Below are 15,037 nucleotides of genomic sequence, written 5' to 3'. Positions count from 1 at the left end.
AAATTGAATGCTCCAACTCATCACAAACCCAGTGCTTCCATTTTTATAGAAGGACCTGAAAGTTACAATGTTTATGCTTGTTCTTTCCCTCCTGTTAATATTTGTAATTAGCAGACAAGTTTAGGAGGATGCCCTTTGTAGATCACACACTGCAGATCTGGCAAAAAGGAGTATGAGTCTTTGTAGTGAACATTGGATCAAACACTGACTTCAGTCGAATCATGGAACCATTTTTAGCTGAAACAGTTCTGTCACGGAGATGACCAAAGGCAACCTGGAGTCTTTCTGGCTCTTTCAGGCCAAGAATGAAGGAGTGGCAATGTGCAGAAGTTGATTGGATTTTTCATTATTGTGGAACAGCTGTGGAGCAGGCCTAACTAACCCATACTCAGGAGCAGTGTGGCCAGCAGGACAAGGGAGGTTATTCTGCCCCTGTGCTCAGCACTGCTCAGGCCACACCTTGAGTGCTGTGTCCAGTTCTGGGCTCCTCAATTCAGGAGAGATGCTGAGGTGCTGGAAGGTGTCCAGAGAAGGGCAACAAGGCTGGTGAGGGGCCTGGAACACAAAGCCTATGAGGAGAGGCTGAGGGAGCTGGAGGTGTTTAGCCTGGAGAAGAGGAGGCTCAGGGGGGACCTCATTGCTGTCTACAACTACCTGAAGGGAGGCTGTAGCCAGGTGGGGGTTGGCCTCTTCTGCCAGGCAACCAGCAAGAGAACAAGGGGACACAGTCTCAAGTTGTGCTGGGGGAAGTCTAGGCTGGATGTTAGGAGGAAGTTGTTGGCAGAGAGAGTGATTGGCATTGGAATGGGCTGCCCAGGGAGGTGGTGGAGGCACCGTGCCTGGAGGTGTTCAGGCAAAGCCTGGATGAGGCACTTAGTGCCATGGTCTAGTTGAGTGGCTAGGGCTGGGTGCTAGGTTGGACTGGATGATCTTGGAGGTCTCTCCAACCTGGTTGATTCTCTGATTCTATAACCCAGTTTCTGCAAGGTTTATCTCCACAGTACAACCACCCTGAAATGCAAAGCTGCTTAGCTGTGTTTCTGTTGTGCATACCTTTATTCAAATGCAGTTTAGTTTAAATCTTAAATCTGCTCAACGAGTTGCTAGTGGTTACAGGCTTGAACTGCAGCAGACATTGTGCTGTGGTGCACTTAGCACCAAGCACTGCCAAGAGCCCCGGAGAGGCTTAGTCTTGAATAGCTGCTCACCTTGTGTCAGCATGGTGGCATGGTTGCAGGAGCCTGCTTGCACTGACTTTGGTGGTAGCCTTTCTTTCAAACACACATATCTTTTCTCAGTGTCACTCAAGACATCTCCAAACATCAAGAAAATAGAATGCAAGGCTAAAGCAGGACTTCTCTGTTATTCTGACTGTGCACACTGGAAGAAATTCTCACCCAATGCTCAGATTCTTTCAGTCCCACTTCTACCCTTGCAGTCTTGAGAGGAGTCTATCTCAGGAGAGGTCTTAAGAATTTCCTTTGAGGATTGATCAGGCATTTGATGGAGCCACAAGACAGCTAGGAGCAGGATGAAACTGTTGCTGAGTGCAGCTGTACTTATATTTTTCTGTGTCGAGGCAGATGTGTATTTTCTCAGGCATTAACCTTTACTACAAACAGTGGTTGCATGAGCAGGGTTAACACTGTGGTGCCCAGATCTTGTGGGCATGCTTTTGGTCTCCTAGAATTCAAATCACCTTGTCTTTGCAGCTCATTTGTACTTCTTTGTGCTCAGAAAAATAGGTGAATGTGTGCATGTGCTAAAGATGTAAGCAAACTTTCATTTCAGCGAGTGTGCAGAGTCAGCCTATTCATGTAAAGAGAACTGTGAATTCTTCTCCACAGAAAACTGAGACTGAGCTGTCACATGGCAGCATGACAGAAACACTGCGTTTTGCTGCACACTTCACACAAGTATTTTTGATCTCTACCCACGAGGTTGAAAACATGAATCTAGATGCTTTGGTACAGTTTCTCCCCTAGTGCTGATTGCTGAGTTCCTTCTAGCTCTGCATCTGGCTTTTCACAGCTAGAATGGTAGGAGCTCCCATGAAATTTGAATAGGGAAGCTTTTCAGATCTCCTTGAACCTTCTTATCCTCTGCTTTTGTGCTGCTGCTCCCTGTGCTGCTGAGCAGCATTGTGTTACACCACACCTTCCGCTGACTTCAGTGGCAATGGGTTTGACGTGAAGTCAGCATGGGCAGGGCAGCAGACTCTAATTTGTTATGCCTATAATTCATTAAGTAGCTTGAATTCTTTATAGCGTTATTCCTCTCTTTCTTCTCTTCTCAGTTGTCTCCTTCCTGACTTGGTATTTCATTGCTCTGTGGAATATGTTACAAGAAATTACATAACTGTCCCTGGTAAAGCTATACTGAGGAAGAAACAATAAACAGGTTTTTATCTCATGCAGTTCTTGTTTAGTCTACCTGACTTGATGCCATGGAAATCGCTTGTCTTAGTGTATTGAGTAAATTGTAAGGACATGGACTTTTCCTTCTGATTTCTGGTCCTGTTAAACACAGATGGTCTTTCTGAACTGCAGTGCAGCCTGTGGGCCAGATTCCTGGCTTCTACAAATTGATGTTGCTTCATCAACTTCAGTGGAGCACCACTGATTTGAGCTGTCTGGGGAATCTGGCCAACTGGCTTTAATGGATTTGTGCCAGTGTATAGCAGCCGGGAGGCTGTGAGTTTAAAGGCCTTTTGAATTGTCGCTTACACTCACTGCATAGAAAATGGATTGTTTTCCTTGTTGTATTCCTCCCTTCCTCCACTGAAGCAAATCATCAACAATGCAGAAATATCCTAACAGATCTGCTGCTTACAGCTATGGGGCAAGATGAAGAACAGTTCATTGTGATCTTAAAAATAGAAGCTAAGGAGACTGTAGGTCAGACAAACCCTGAGTGAACACAAATGTGGAAGGTGATGTGTTGGTTCTCTGCCCTGTGTGTTTGTGGCCTCATGAGGTTAGCACATTTAGTACAATCATAAACTATCTGTTTTAGATCAGTTGTGTGGTAAGGAAGGGAAGCCATGAATAGAAGCCATTGTTTTTCACCTTCTTGCTTACCAAAACACAATGTATGCTTTTTTCTTGGTACCTTAAGCAAAGAATATGCATTAAACCTGGTGGCAGCTTAAGAGTGGAGAAAGTTTAAGATTCATTTACACATGTTAAAGTTCTCTGCATCCTCATCTCTTCCCTGGCGTTGATTTCTAGACCACTGGGGGATTATAAAGCTTTTAGGGAGATAATGACAAGAAGAAACATCTCCATGATATTGATGAATGGACTCGATGATCTTGGGGGTCTCTTCCAACCTGGTTGATTCTATGATTCTATGTTGACTGGCTAGGGCTGGGTGATAGGTTGGACTCGATGATCTTGGAGGTCTCTTCCAACCTGGTTGATTCTATGAGGAAATACAGTACCTTGCCAAAGGTCTCATAGGAAGTAATACTTCTATCTGGAAAGCTTATTCTGTTGGTTGTTTCTGGTTTTCATCTTTTTTCCTCTGCCTTTTATTTTACTTTCCCTTTTCCTTTACTATTCCCTTTCTATTATGTCTTTGTATTCAGGGTTCTTTGTCTTCTACTTCTGTCCTGCTTGCTATGTGCATAATTAGGTCTAGCAGAGCTGATATTTGCTTCCAGGCAGCTCACGATTTCATCTTGCATTTCATTTTATGTGCAGTTTTCATGTGAGTGCCCTAGTTGTGAGAAGCTGCTACAGACAACTGTGGCATCACCTCACTGTTTGTCTGCATAACTTTTCTTTATCCTATGTGCAGTTTTCATGTGAGTGCCCTAGTTGTGAGAAGCTGCTACAGACAACTGTGGCATCACCTCACTGTTTGTCTGCATAACTTTTCTTTATCCCACCACCCTCCAGAAATGTCCCCAGCATTGCTGCAGGGTGTCAGGTGCTATGTACTCCAGAAAGGTAGAAGAGATGACTTACAGTTTCAGCAGGTTCTCAAACTGTCTTCTGGCCTTGCCTGTCTTAGTGTGTGGATTTTCTGCTTGGGATGCCATGTTGAAGGCCCATTTTTGACTCCTAATGTGACTCAAAGATGTTAGCAGTGGATAGAGGATCCCAGGCATTGTAGTTCTCCACTTCAGCTTTTAGATGTTTGATCCTTTCTACTCTTGTATTTATTTTAATGTGTGTCTTCCAGAGTGGATTTTTTAAGGGAAAAAGGCAATAAATTTGTTTCCTCATTTGTGTAGATTGTACTAATAAAGGAGCAAAAATGTATTTCACAGGTAATGCATTTCCAGCAAAAGGTCTTCCCTGCTGGAATCTGTTGAATTTCCCAGGGTTGCCAGAGGCTGGGTGCACACCATTTAACTTCTCCTTTGTAGCCAGCTGTAGATTAGGAAAGAAAATGTTCTTCAAAGGGCTACACCTGCTTTTTGTTAGGTTGATGGAGTTAGCCTCTTGTTTACACTGTTTGCCCTTCCTAGAATTCATGGACCAAGATGAGTGACTTTCCCCATATGTCAGTGTGAATTATTCTCCCGTGGTTTGTTTTGCCACTGTTCCAAATGGCTTCTGTTTGCTGACCAAACATTCCTGGATTTCAAGGTGTTGCTTTCCAGTGCCTGCCAGAGCAGGAGAGGCAGATGAAGTCGTACTAAGTGCAGCTGTGTCAGCTTCTGGAATACTCTATAATCCCAGCTTCCTTGTTGCTAAATGGCTTTTCTGGGTAGGTACAGCGACACAGCTCTCTGCTGGAGAGAGCAGCTGCAGCGCTGACATGCTGACCAACATTGCCCTCTGCTGCAGCTGTGAGCTGAGCACCGCCAGTGACACTGGAGCATGGATCGCTCTTCTGCCGCATGCACTGCGAGGGGAGGTGACAGGTTTGCCCTGCTTCCAGGTAACATCTCTGCAGAGCCAAGTCTCTGCTGCCTGCACTTGTCCTCCTCTTCCAAGAGGAAGAGTTGCTTTGTCACTGTTCCTGCCGGGTGCTGTGACAGACTGCCAGTAACTGGGTCTTTGAGCGACCCCAAGGGACACAGCACAGCAGAGTGCACGGTGAGAATCCTTAACCATGAGGTGTCTCCAGTACCTTCGAAAGGACAAGGATGACACAGTGGATGTCTCTTCTGTTGTGCTGCAAAAGATGAGTGCTGTGGGCTTTTTGTTTGTTGTTTCCCCCCTCCCTGCATTCATGGGAGCAGATCCAGCATAGTTAATGCTTTTCCTATCCCCTTGAGCTGCATGTATGAGCTGGCTTTACAGGAGCTAGACCAGCTGCTCAGTCTGGGGTAGGGACGTCGCTGTACCCCGAGATCAAACAGATTGTTTGTCATGCATCAGAAGCGGTCCTCAGAATGTGTCACCTGGGCTTTTTACGGGAGAGCTTTTGCCTTAGGCTGATGGGCACTGTGAAAACAGCCTCTCTTGGGCTCCTGGGAACCTCTAAACGTGTACTTTGCTTTTACTCTGATTTGGGGTTGAAGCTTTTTTGGTTGCTGCTTTCTTCTTCTTATTTCACAACTCTTTCACTGCAGAAACAGTCTGTTTCTTGGGATCGCTGTGTAAGAGTCGTGTGCTTCCTTCTCGTTCCTTAGACGTGAAGAGTGTTACTGCAGAGGCTGTGCTGACCTCTAGTGACGAAGGCTAAGGCAAGGATCTTGCTGTTCAGATGGCAGACTTGCTGAGCTCTCCTCTTTATCCCAAACAAGTTACAAGAGGGTTATCTCTCCAACTGTATGTGCAGATCATTCTGACACTTGTTAATATTTCTGTCCAGCTGTTGAACAGCTGGTTCTGTATCCACATCTGGGGTGAGATTGAACAAGGCCAAGTGCAGGGTTCTGCACTTTGGCCACAACAAGCCCAAGCAGCACTACAGGCTGGGGACTGAGTGGCTGAGAGCAGCCAGGCAGAGAGGGACCTGGGGGTACTGAGAGGTAGTAGGCTGAAGATGAGGCAGCAGTGTGCCCAGGTGGCCAAGAGAGCCAATGGCATCCTGGCCTGCATCAGGAACAGTGTGGCCAGCAGGACAAGGGAGGTTATTCTGCCCCTGTACTCAGCACTGGTCAGGCCACACCTTGAGCACTGTGTCTAGTTCTGGGCCCCTCAATTCAAGAGAGATGTTGAGGTGCTGGAAGGTGTTTGGAGAAGGGCAGCAAGGCTGGGGAGGGGCCTGGAGCACAAACCCTGTGAGGAGAGGCTGAGGGAGCTGGGGGTGTGCAGCCTGGAGAAGAGGACGCTCAGGGGGGACCTCATTGCTGTCTACAACTACGTGAAGGGAGGTTGTAGCCAGGTGGGGGTTGGTCTCTTCTGCCAGGAAACCAGCAACAGAACAAGGGGACACAGTCAAGTTGTGCTGGGGGAAGTCTAGGCTGGATGTTAGGAGGAAGTTGTTGGCAGAGAGAGTGATTGGCATTGGAATGGGCTGCCCAGGGAGGTGGTGGAGTCACCATCCCTGGAGATGTTCAAGAAAAGCCTGGATGAGGCACTTAGTGCCATGGTCTGGTTGACTGGCTAGGGCTGGGTGCTAGGTTGGACTGGCTGAGCTTGGAGGTCTCTTCCAACCTGGTTGATTCTATGAATCTGTCCAGCTGTGGCTTTCCCAGAGGAATGGTAGTGCTCATTTTGAGTAGTGTAACTATTGGCTGATTTTTCACTGAATACTACCTCAACAGGAATGCATCTATTCCCATCAAATGTCTGTCTAGCTGAAATAGAACTCTAGTTCTGTAGCAACTTCATTCTCATGAGCACAGCAGCATTCTAAAGGACCTAGCAGCATTCAATTCTACCCTGTCAGCAATTTGCTTTTTTGTAACAAGGAAATGGCTGGCTGAAAAAGGAATATATATATATATATATATATATATATATATATATATAAAGGGTACAGATGGATGTAAAACATATTGGTGCCAGTTGGTATAAATTGTAAGCGATTCCAGATTGCTGCATTCAGAAACCTGAATTGTATGTGGTGGTTTCTGTATTTTGAGGGCTCTCACCTAAACCACAGCTCTTTCAACAAGTAAATGGCTACATCCACGGTGTCCAAGCCCTCAGTGATGTTAAGAAAATGTGTAACATTGTTCCAAAATTTTATCCCTAAGTCCTGCAGTTTTTTCAGGTGAAACAACAGAACCAGCCTTGCTACACTGGGGCAAAGTAGGTGGGCTCCAGTGGCTGAAGTCAGCCGGGCAGAAATTATCTTCTTTAGTTGTGGTTTCTTTCTTTCTTGAACCATTTCTGAACGCCTGGATCCAGGCAACATAGAATGCTAAGCACTGGGATGTAAGGAGAGTTTACCTTCAGCTCCCTGTGTGCATTTGAAGGCATATTAGAGGCAAGAGGAGTCAAGAGAGAAAGGCAGAAGCATGCACAAAGTATGTTGTTTGCTTGTGTAGTGTCTGTAATAGGTAAGTGCAGCTGTGATAAGGACATGGCTATTGAACTAGAGTAACATTTTCAAGCTTCAGGGCTTGGTTCAACTGCTGTCCTCATGAATCAGGCAGGAAGATAGAAGGTGGCTGTACACACCGATTTTGTGACTTGCTGTTAACATAAGTTGATAAGCCAAGAGGCCTTTTAGGCTTTGTTTGCTGGTTAGTTTTTCTGTGGGACCAGAGCCAGTGCATGCCATCTCGCTCAACTTACTGCCAGCTTTTAACCCAGTGACCAACTTCAACCATGTGTGTAAAGCAAACAAAGCAGAAAGGCCAGTACAGTCTGAGATCTGTGAAGTTTGACCAGCAGCTGGAGACAAGTGACCAGGCTAACATTCCTTGCTGAGGTCGCAGACAACAGTAAGGTTGGCAGCAGGTGTGTCAGTGCAGCTACGTCTCCCACTGTGTCCTGGCACCCACAGCTGCAGACAGGTACTGCCTGTGCTTGTTCAGAGGGGCAAGGAGTTGGCGTTAGTCTGTTGAGGAGAATGTTATGAGGAAAGGTCATAGGAGGTCAGGCTTAGTGTTTTAGTTTTGATGCTTATGGAAGAGCATGGGTGAGGGTTTTCTTTTTTGGTCTGAAATAACACAAAAGTGGCCCAAGTGTATATTGTCTGAGAGTGGCAGAGTCCCAGGCTGCTCGAAACTTGCTGCTTTGAGAAGATGTAATCAGCCAGGAGCCAGTCTTGGCGTTCAGTACGCTGTTTGTACCCAAGAGGAGACTTCTAAGAGTATTGAAGTGTGGGTGGTGCTGTCACACTGGGGTACTCCCAGGAAAAGCCAAGACTCGTGCTGCCATGTTAAGGCTTTAGCCAGGGAAGAATTGCTGGAGTACTGGGATGTTGAAAGCTGAAGCTGTGGTGCCAACTGTAATAGCAGCTGCGGGGCCTAGGCTGCCTTTCAAACAAGGGAGCAGTGTCCTATCAACTTTTTAATAGCTCAGAGCAGAGCTCATCTCGAGCCTAGCAAAAGATGGTAAATTTGACTTTTGATTTTTGATTAAGATCATAGGATTAACCTGAAGCAGGACAAATAAAAGCTCTTTAGTTATGGAATTCTCCAATAAGGCCTGACCTTCCTTCTTCTAAGCAAGACAATTAATTCCTTGGGTTTCTGCTGGCATTTTTGTTTGGTTGGTTGTTTTGTTTGTAATTACAGACCATCCCCAGTGTTTGTAGTGTATCTCCTTTGCCTGACTGGATCTCCATCCCCCTCCTGCTTAATTAAGGAAAGTCCAGGGAATTGTGCACATTACCAAAAGCCTCCTCCTTAAAGATGCCTCCCCCCCCCATTTTTATGCCAAACCTTTGCTTGAATTTTAGCATACAGGTACAGTATCTTCTCCAGTCCTGCTGTCAAATTCCTGCAGACAGAGAGGGGAGAACCTAGGAAAGGACAGATGCTTCTGCACATGGGTTTTAATGAGATCGACTGAGTGTGCAGTACTGAAAGGAAGATAACTTCTGCCAGAGTTCTTTCTGAGGCTGGCCAAAACACTGGAAAAGAAATTTGCCTCAGAACAAACTCAAACATTTCTTTTTGTGAAACAAGAAATCAAAACCTAATTTTCTGACAATTGAACCCGATTTGATTTACTTTTAAAAGTCTCCTAGTATTGTTTTCCTGTTAGTGCAGGGCAGGTCTAAAAGACACAGCAAAAATGTTTCATTTGGAAAATATCAAAAGGACCTGTTTGGGGATTTCCAGAGAAAACTCTTTCACTCTGGATAAGGGAAAAGTGAAACAGCTGTCAGTCTCCTACTCTCCTCCTCTCCTTCCACTGAACAGTAGAGCTAATGGAAGGATCCAGTTCATCAGAAGCTCTCCCCCTGCTTTTCAGTATTTCCTGAAACCCAGGCCATCATATTGAAGAGCTTTATTTGCAGATGTAGTGGGAAACATGCCGAAAGCAGGGAAGAAGAAAAATTCCATGGCAATCAGCTTCCAAGTCAAACAGTTTCTGTAGGTCTGTGTTTGAAATCTTCCCTCTGGAAGCCTAACCTCAGGCATTAACTAATTGAGGTTCTAGTCTTATTAAAACAGTATGAGAAGTCAAAACCAGCCAGCTCTCTTGAAATATTGCAGTGGAAATTATTGCTAGTACTGTAAACACTCGAGGAGTGATTTCTTGGAACATAAACACCAATAAAAGAAAGAAAGAAAGAAAGAAAGAAAGAAAAAAAAAGCCTACAATTAGTAAATAGCTGTTTTCTAAAAAAAAAAGGTGATTTTATTGAGTGTTAATATACAGCTTTAATATGTTAGGGTAATCATACAAGAGCTCTCTTGTGTTCAATTTACATATTACAATACAGACGTGAGCTAAAAATCTTTTGGTTTAATGTACAAAAGGAATCCGATGTTGTCCTCTAGCAGCTTTGAACTTGGCAAGAAAGGGTCTAGAGACTTTTAAGTGCAGTAACAACCATACAGAATACAAAAATGAATATAAGGACTTTTGGCCAAGGAATATAAACATTGGAAAACAAACGGTGCCTGCTCCACAGGGCAGACAACTAGCAAATTAACAACAAAAGAAGTCACTGACCAATGTTTCAGAGGAGAAGCATTACCCTGTGTAACAGTTCTTACAGAATGGCCTAAGGATAGCTGTATTACACAACTTGTACTGATCAGAGGAAAGGTCTGAAAAGAAACAGTAGGCAAAGAACTGAATGATCAAAAGAAGGACATAGTAATATAAAATATTTCCATCACTATTTAAATGCCAAATTGATCAAGCAATAGGAAAAACAAACCAAAACAAAACCACAAACACAACAACAACAAAACCCAAAACAAAACCCCAAAGCTCTTCTGTTTAAAATAACAGCACTGGATTTGCTTATTTTCAAAGGAGTTGGGTTTTTTTATGAGCACACTATATACTTGATTGTTTCTTTCATACAGAGTGATGTGTCCATTTGGTCTGTCACTTTAGTGAAGCTGATGCACCATCAGCCCATCATGTCTCAACTTCGACACATTTGAATGCCTTTCTCCCCTTCAATTTGCTACTCCGGTGCCTTCTTGTCTCAAGTTAAATACTTTCTTTTCCTTTTCTTTATACAGTGCAGAGTGTATGGGCTTAGGATGTGGAGATTTTCCTCTACTCCAGCTCACTGTCTAGTTCTGAGTTCAGTGGGGTACAGTAGTTTGGCTTGTCTGAAGGTACATACCCAGGAAGACACAAACACTTGTACGAGCCTTCTGTGTTAATGCATTTGGCGTTCTTGCAGAGAGACATCCTGTTGTTCAACTCATTGCACTCGTTCACATCTGCACAAAGGGGACAGCAAAAGCCATACAGTTAAGTCTGGTGTGTAGATAAAACTCATTCATCTCCAGCACTGTCAGAAGTAGAACGGTATGAATACACAGAGAACTTTATTTTCAGTTAAGGTGGAATTAGGCTGGAAAGGGGCAGAAGTTATCACAGGAAATCAGGAGTGTATTAAATCGTCTTAAATGGTTACATTGCTGAGTCCAAATTCTGCCTAAACTGCAGAACGAAAACTCAACAACTGATAATCAGTTTTTAGCTGATGACTGAGAAGTGGCTTGCAAGAAAGAAACTCTTAAGTTCTTAGTACAACATCTGTATTTTAGAAAATCAAGTATTTCAGGAGCAGTTGCTGTTATCACCTAAATAGGTGATAAATTGTGGACAGCAAAACAGCTGTACTCAATACTGTGCAGCATTCACCTGAAATATGCAGAAGTGACAGCTTTTCTTGCTAAGGAGGCCAGGATGTTATGAGGTCCTAAAGATCACAAGGCATGCAGGCAGCTTATCATGATACACCTGGAAAACTCCATCTGTAGGCCATGAAGTGTGATGCCAACCATGGTTACTACAGACTTGAAACTGAAACACCCACAGTGTCTGCTAGGCTTCTACACTGAGGGGTGCTTTGGTTCGTCCTGTCACTTACACTTTCTACTTCCATGTTTTCTTGTCTTAATTGAAGACAAACTCCTTAGATGTCCTGGTTAGTAGTTGTGCAGATTTACTAGTCTGAGAGTAAAAGGAATAGTTGAGGCTGTTGAAATCAGTGAGAGTCAGGGACCAAACCTCACCAAGTGGTTATCTGCATAATTTAGCTAATTGAACCACTCTCAAAGTCAGCTCCTAAAACTACTCTTCTACACTGTTTCCAGTTCCACCCTTTTAGCTTGCTAAAGCCTTTGAAAAAACCATTTGTAGTGTTAAATTATTTCTAGGCTCTTAACTGAATACAGTGCTAAGGACCAAGATGAACTGAGGAACACCAGCAGTTATTTCTGTAACAATATTTGCTGGCCTTTGCAGTAAATCAAACAAAGTTGGCATCTTTAAAACAATTTAGATGATTATCTCTAAACCCTTTGTTCCAGACCCTCCTTGGGGCTAACGACAAAGTAAACCAACAGACTGACAAAAGAAGATGAAGTAATACATTGTCCTCACCGACACAAGTCATTTTGGCCATGTCCAGGTGGTAACCATCAAAGCAGTCACAGGTGTAGCCTTCCTGGACTCTGACACACCGGCCATTCTCACATCCATTCAGAATCCCACATTCCTCTGCTTGTAACTCTTCAAAGCTGTTCAGAAAACCTGAGTGGAGAGAGAATTGCAACCAGTTACTCACTGAGTTGTTGAATCAGTACATCCAGATGTATAGTCAGAGGATGACATTCTCTCACAAGTGTACTGCGATGTGACTTGACTTGGTGAAAAATAAGTCAGCTTAGCAGATCTGCACCATCTGGAGTTTTGAATGCACTAGAAAAGTGCTGTGATCTATTTCAAGATGAAAGCTAAAAACCCTCGTGAACTCTGTGGAGTGTTTGTGGTTTTGTTTTGCAAAGGAAGCTGTGTAATCTGGCAGTGTTTGTTTTAAAGAGTAAGTCAGGGTGCTCTAAATAGCACCTTCTATCTGAATGCCTCTGTCTGTCAACCTCTATGGAAACAAAGATAAGAAGTGGTAGTGCAGTCTGGGCAAGAAGTTTCTTAGAACCTTATTCTAGGAAAATAAGGTGTGTCAGGAGGAAGAGAGGCATTTAATTGCTCTAGGAAAAAAACATACTAAAAAGAAAATCCCAGCTGCCTTAAGGAAAGCAAGAAGAAATCAAGAGACTGCTTTCCTGTTATGGTTTTGGTTAACAGCCCCTTGGCTTGTACTTCAGTGACTGGTGCTGATATGAATACCTATTATCTACCAGCTGCTCCTGGTGGGCAGTCAAAGCTGAAGAGCTGTCTTTGTATTTAGTGGTTTGTACAATGCCTTTTGTGCTCCCTGTCTTAGGGCTTTCCTGGCTGTTACACTTTTATGTATAAGGAACAATTTATACTTAAGAGGTTATTTGACACTTTTGCACAATCAGAGATTCTACCTGGGACTGAATTGATCCTGTTAGTCCTGCACTGATTTTTGCACTAGCTTTCTATTTGGGAGCAGTGGTGTACCAGAACTGCAGATGGCAGCCTATCACATTGAAAAGACTTTGGAGGAAAGAGCTGAGAACGTCTGAGTCCTGTGCTTACCAGCATAAAGGATATATAGCACAGGAATGGAGAAGCAGCTGGAGTGCAATCGAGTAGGATACATCTCTCTAGCTGTCCCAATACCATGCAGTTACTACAGTGACTCCACAAACAACTTGTTGCTTTACCTAAGCCCTATTTACTGCTTTATATTGCTGCAACAGTTGTGATATGTAGATTTGCATTGTGACACACAGATTTGCAAAGCTACCCAGGAATATGAACTTCTCCCTTTCCTTGTGCTTGGTCTCATCTTTTTCATATTTAACTCAATCCTATCTCTGTTCTTGAGGTCCTTTATTCTCTTGTCCTTTTTTCTCTTCTCCAGCCTTGCCCTTCCTACTCTGCCATTTCCATACAATCCTCCATTACACTTTGGCACTGTCATTTCCCTTTCTCCTCTCTTTGACTACACACATGGTTTCTATACTAGGGTTTTCCTACCATGGTGGGATTCATAGTAGGGATCATACTGGTCAGTCATACACTGAATAGTGTCTGGAGACACTAAACAGGAGGTGACAGAAGTGCTTGCTGACATCTGCCACATCTCAAGAACACAAATAATACAACGGATGTGTGCACATGTACAGTAAGTGGGAAACCCCAAGATCTTTTCCATGAACATGGTACATTACAGTGCAGTAGTACTGGGGATGTTGAGCAGACAGTCATGATGTATAGTAGCAATACAGTAAGAAACTTGACCCAGGTTTCATTATGTCTACGAGTCCTCTATTAGAGCCTGCAGAGGGCTCAGGAGAGTCCTTCACAGTGAAGATCTTTGCTAATTTAGAAAACTGCCTGTGCCAAGAAATGAAAGGAAAGGTAGCACCCTCCAGTACATAGGTGCTTTCTGAATGAAGCCAGGACATGATTTACTGGACCCGTAGTGTACACACACAGATGTATGCATGTGCACATGTACGTCTCTTCTTCTCCCGCTATCTCCTGTAGATGCAGTATGTTGTAATTAAGTAGCTAAACCCAAAGTGTTTATCACACAGGGCAAGTTCTACTTCACAAAATAGTTCACTTCAAAACAGCTGGATGGCAGCTGGGTTGTAATTCTAAGCTGTTTGATTCTGTGGAAGTTGACTGCACACAGGTGACAAGTACCACATGAACGTACGTGGCCCTACCACAGCATGGGAGGTGTTTCTGTATTCTTTACACATACCACAGCAGGACTGGGACCTTGATGTCTTGGATACTCTAACCATGTTGCAACTCTGTCAGGGAGTATGTCTCTGAGGACAATCATACAGCCATGTGTTTTGGTGTTTCTTATACATTAGTTTGCCACTGTATCTGATTCAGTGATAGGATGGGAGCAAGACACAGGAGCTTTCCAGCCTCAGTCCCTAAGATTTATTGTTATTTACGACTGCTTCTGACTTGGAAAGTGCTGCTTCCCTACCCTCTCTTTAGAGAGTCTCTTCTTTGTAGAGCTAAAAGGTCCTTTAGATGCTGGAAACAAACTCATTAACCTGATCTGTGTAGTTTGGGGTAAACGTGGGAAGCGCAGTGTTTCTAAGAAGTGTGTTTCCCCCTTCTCATGCTGTGCTGTAGTCCTCTGCTCTCTTTGCACCTATTACTGCTGGTTTAAAAAGAACTCTTTATACAGGCAAAGTACTTTGGGAAAGAGCATAGTGACTGCTTGTAGGCCATGTGTATAAAGCATGAGAAGTTGCCAGTGCCTTCTGATAGCTGCATTTTTTTCCTCCAATACTGTGATGAAGTATGTTGAACCTATACAGGGTGGCTGATTTTGAGGTAGATGCTGAGATATGTAAGCATCCCTCTCACACAATTCTTAACAGTGATCCAGGAACCCCAACATTTCTCAAGTACAACTCAGATACTGTATGCAATCCCTCAAATCCTGCTTGGCATTGAGCCTGCAGGCTATATGCATGTATACTGCCCGAGCATGCTGTGCTGTGCCTTTTCTCTGGGGAGCAAGAATGACTTGCATGCTTTCCATTTCCCCCGTGTGAATTCTGCTAGAAAAGCATGGAAAGTTGGCATGAAGGATTTTTTTCCCCTTTTAAACTAAATGCACTCTG

General features: G+C 43.9%; 2 protein-coding genes across 13 annotated transcripts in view; one reads left to right on the top strand and one right to left on the bottom strand.

Moving 5' to 3' along the window:
* Positions 1–15,037, top strand: part of LOC135183585 (uncharacterized) — a 97,803-nt gene that overhangs the window by 14,496 nt on the left and 68,270 nt on the right. The gene's annotated exons all lie outside the window — the stretch shown is intronic.
* The window catches only part of LTBP1 (latent transforming growth factor beta binding protein 1), a 177,575-nt gene continuing 172,183 nt past the window's right edge, over positions 9,646–15,037 (bottom strand). For all 5 annotated transcript variants that reach the window (XM_064158748.1, XM_064158743.1, XM_064158744.1 and 2 more), the window contains 2 exons: positions 11,889–12,038; positions 9,646–10,717 (listed from right to left, as the gene is read on the bottom strand). In XM_064158748.1, the coding sequence (XP_064014818.1) occupies positions 10,548–10,717; positions 11,889–12,038 (320 nt within the window). In that variant the 3' untranslated portion in view covers positions 9,646–10,547. The remainder of the gene's footprint in view (positions 10,718–11,888; positions 12,039–15,037) is intronic.

The sequence above is a fragment of the Pogoniulus pusillus genome, chromosome 18 (genome assembly GCF_015220805.1).
Source record: "Pogoniulus pusillus isolate bPogPus1 chromosome 18, bPogPus1.pri, whole genome shotgun sequence".
Lineage (NCBI taxonomy): Eukaryota > Metazoa > Chordata > Aves > Piciformes > Lybiidae > Pogoniulus > Pogoniulus pusillus.
This window is presented reverse-complemented; position numbering and strand designations above follow the sequence as displayed.